Genomic DNA, 3,981 nt, shown 5'->3' on the forward strand with positions numbered 1-3,981 from the left:
GGAGGGTAAAGGGGTGGGGAAGGCAATGGCAAAGTGGAATTTCAACTAGAGGGGGGATCCAAGGGGATGAGTTTCAAGGGAACAGGGGCTAGAAGGGAGGGGTAGGGAAAGGGCAGAAAGAGTCTTGCAAGTGGAAAAAAAGAAAAAAAGGAAATGGCTGCCTCACGGGAGAGTATTTATTATAAAGCGACTAGTGTCAGATCACCCAATAAGCAAGGTAAGCATGAGTTTACTTGTCATTACTTACTAATCTGTACTGAACAATCTCGTATTTTTTCATCACATCAGCTTCTGCTTCTAGTCTTGGTTGGTATCTCTCTCCCTACCTCACAGAACCTTCTACAGAATCAAAGCCTCTTTTCAAATTTATAATCGCTGATGAGCAGAGTATACAGTAAAGCAAGGTAAACCCATGCTTATGGAGTAGCGGTGTGGTATTGTAGGATAAGAACTCCAGCACAAGGTCGACGGTTCAAATTCACCAGCCGCTCCTCGGAAACCCTATTCAGGATCGCCATGAGTCGGAAAACGACTCGACGGTACTTAACAACAACAATAACAAACCTGTGCTTACCTTGCTTATAGGATAATCCGACCCAGAAAGGGACAAACCTAGCCAAGAATCTCCTGGGGCACCAACTACAAAGGGTTGAGGAGCCTAAGGGGTTAACGTGAGAGTCTTTCATTCCTTAGAATTCTAAGAAGGCGGAGCTTCCCAAGGGCGCAACTTAAGGGGCGTGGCCTCAATGTGATAGACATCTACAGAGGCGGGACTTTCCAGGGCACTGGGCTCCGGCTGGCCCAATATTCGAAGGGGGCGGGGTCTCATCGGGAAAGTGGATTCCAAGGGAGGTGGGGATGATCCGGGAAGACGTCATCAAGGGACAGGGCTTTGTCTGGTTCTCGCTTCCCGGGGGCGGGGCCTCCCTGGAATATAGCTTTCCCAAAGGCGGGGCCTGGCCAGACAGGGACCTCCTGGGGGCGGGGCCTTCGTGGGCTAGGCTTCCTGGGGCGGGGCTCACCTGAGGCACAGAGGCGATGCATCCGCAGGTAGCTGATAGTGAGGCGCATGATGGAGGCCTTGTCTAGATGAGCGCTGACCCCGCGCGCAAAGGGCAGTGTGTGCGCCAGCTGATACAGAACCTCTGTCTCCTGGCTGCGCCGGCTGCGGGCTGCGTCTCGGGACTTCTCCTTGCGCAGCTCGGTGCTCGACCTGCGGGCAAAGGCAGCGTTCAGGCGGAAGGGGGGCCTTGGATCACAGAGGCCTAGCTGGGTGACCAGGGAAAATTCCCGGTACTCAATAGACCTGGGGGTGTTCTGCTCTGGATCACATTCTACCCCAGGTCTTTACCTGCCTGTGCGCCACCCCATGTTGCCTTCTCCAGAGCCTCGCTCCTCTGAGGCATGCCCAGGGTCGTTCTGACCCCTCCCTGACTTATCTGCTGTTTCCCAGGATAGGGACGTGTGGGGGACTGAGAGGCCGCCTGCTGGGAGGGGGCTGGTCTAGCTGGCATCGGGCCAGGAAGGAAGAGAGCTCAAGAACAAGCCAGCAGCTTCCCAGGTCCTCCCCACCCCCTACAGTCTCCTGAGTCCCCTCCCTGCCCTTTCTCCTCTCAGCTGAGCTGAGTCTTCAGAATCTTGGTGAAAAGATCAAAGTCCAACAGGGTCCCTAAGAGGGGCAGGACCTTGCCAGGGTGACACAGCAAATCAACACCAAGCTTATGTCTAGCCAATAGCTACTTAACTCCTTTAATCCATAGACATGAATTCCTCAGGGTACGTGTGTGTGGATTGAAAGTGGAAGAATGAGTTTCATTTTGTAAGAAATATCTGCCACTTGGGGCAGTACAAAGGGTTAACACACTCAGCTGCTAATCTAAAGGTTAGCACTTCCAGTCCACCCAGAGATGCCTTTAAAAAAAAAGCTTGGTGATCTACTTCCGGGAACCCAAAAACCAAAAATTCTGTGGAGGAGGAAAAAACCATGGAGCAAAGACAGTTCTATTCTGACACGTGTGGCGGTGGTGGCGCTGGTGGTGTGCCGTGGAGTCGGTTCCGACTCATAGCGACCCTGCTGCGTAGGGTTCCGAGGCTCTAAATCTTTACGGGAGCCGAAAGTCTCATGTTTCTCCCTCGGAACGGCTGGAGGTTTCAAACTGCTGACCTTGAGGTTAACAGCGTGACCACTACACTACCACAGGTCCTCTATTCTGACACACATGTTGTTAAGGGCCGTAGAGCCGGTTCAGACCCATAGCGACCCTATACAGATAGGGTTTCGGAGGAGCTGCTGGTGAGCTTGAACTGCTGACCTTGCAGTTCAAACAACTTTGCAGTCTGGCGCATTAACCCACACCGTCACACCAGGACTCCTGGCACACATGAGTTCCCCATAAATCAGAATCTACTTGAAGGCAACTGGTGGTGGTGTTCAGTTTATACTGTTTCGTTTATTCCCAGGGCAAGAATCTAATTTACCCTAACACATTGAATGCTCAAAGCAGCCCAGACAGAAGGTGATAACATTATCAAACAGAAGAGGAAACCGAGGCACAGAAAAGTGCAAAGTTTATCCAGGAGTCATGAAGCCAGACTTTCAACATTGGTCTTCCTGGGCTTTATTTTTTTATTATTATTTTTAATTGGGTGGGGAGCATCATATTTTTTATTTTGAAGGAATAAAATGTTACATATACAGATGAAGGTCTTACTTGCCCCAGATCTCATTTTCTTCTACCCTCATCAGAGGTAACCACCATTATCTTAAATTTAGTGTTTACCATTCCTTTACAAGTGTTGAAAGGACTGCTAAATACATATTTATCCACAGCACAATGGATTACGCCTCAGGCTGTTAACCCAAGGTCAGCAATTTGGATCTACCAACTACACCGTGGGAGAAGGATGATGACTTCTACTCCTGTAAAAGATTTGTTGTTGTTAAGTGCCGTTGAGTCGATTCTGACCCATAGTGACCCTGTATAGGGATTCCAAGGAGCAGCTGGTGAACTTGAACTGCTGACCTTGCAGTTCAAATGGCTTTGCAGTCTGGAGCATTAACCTACAGTGTCACACCAGGATTCCCTGTAAAGATTTACAGCCTGGGAAACCCCATACATAGGAGCTATGAGTCGGAACCGACTTCATGGTACATAACCACCACCACCTGCAATTTTAAAGGACTTTTCTCTCTGTCTCTATGGCCCTGGGTCCATCTCCAGGTCTTACTGTTTCGGCCCATCTTAAAATTTACATGCTGGATCTGTCTGAATACAAAGTCAATATACTTTAGTTTTGGAATAAAGAAATGATAGTCTATAGTACATACACTCATTGTCACTGAGTCAGTTTTGATTCATAGCGACCCTATGTGTTACAGTGTCTAACTGTTTTATGGCGTTTTCTTGGCTATAACCGTTACAGAAGCAGATTGCCAGGCATTTCTTCCATGGTGCACCAGATAGATTCAAACCACCAAATTTTAGGAATTGTTGTTATTGTCATTGAGTCGGTTCTGACTCATAGTGGCCATGAATGGGATTTCCAAGGAATAGCTGGTGAATTTGAAACACCAACATTGTGGTTCAAATTGCCCTTGCCCTTGCAGTCCTATGCTTATCCTACAGTGGCACATCAGGACTCCATTAGGAGTTGTCGTTGTTGTTGTGAAGTGCCATCAAGTCAGTTCCAACCCACAGAGATCCTGTATAGGATTTCTGAGGAGCAGCTGGTGAGCTTGAACTGCCAACCTTGCAGTTCAAATGGCTTTGCAGTCTGGTGCATTAACCCACAGCAACACACTAGGACTTCCCATTAGGAGTTGTTGTTGTTGTTAGATGCCATCGAGTCAGTACCAACTCATAGCAACCTTATGCACAGCAGAACAAAACACTGCCTAATCCTGGGCCAACCTCACAATCGTTTCCACACTTGAGCCCATTGATGCTGCCAATCCACTTCACTGGGGGTCTTCCTCTTTTT

The 3,981-nt window shown here is 48.7% G+C and overlaps 1 protein-coding gene across 1 annotated transcript in view; it reads right to left on the reverse strand.

Moving 5' to 3' along the window:
- Positions 1–1,371, reverse strand: part of HIF3A (hypoxia inducible factor 3, alpha subunit) — a 59,967-nt gene extending 58,596 nt beyond the window's left edge. Inside the window, exons 1-2 of the mRNA XM_006868442.1 lie at positions 1,352–1,371; positions 1,023–1,213 (exon numbers count right to left, since the gene is read on the reverse strand). Coding sequence (XP_006868504.1) covers positions 1,023–1,213; positions 1,352–1,371 — 211 coding nt within the window. The remainder of the gene's footprint in view (positions 1–1,022; positions 1,214–1,351) is intronic.
- Between the last annotated feature and the right edge of the window lie 2,610 nt (positions 1,372–3,981).

This window comes from Chrysochloris asiatica, unplaced genomic scaffold (genome assembly GCF_000296735.1).
Source record: "Chrysochloris asiatica unplaced genomic scaffold, ChrAsi1.0 scaffold00116, whole genome shotgun sequence".
NCBI lineage: Eukaryota > Metazoa > Chordata > Mammalia > Afrosoricida > Chrysochloridae > Chrysochloris > Chrysochloris asiatica.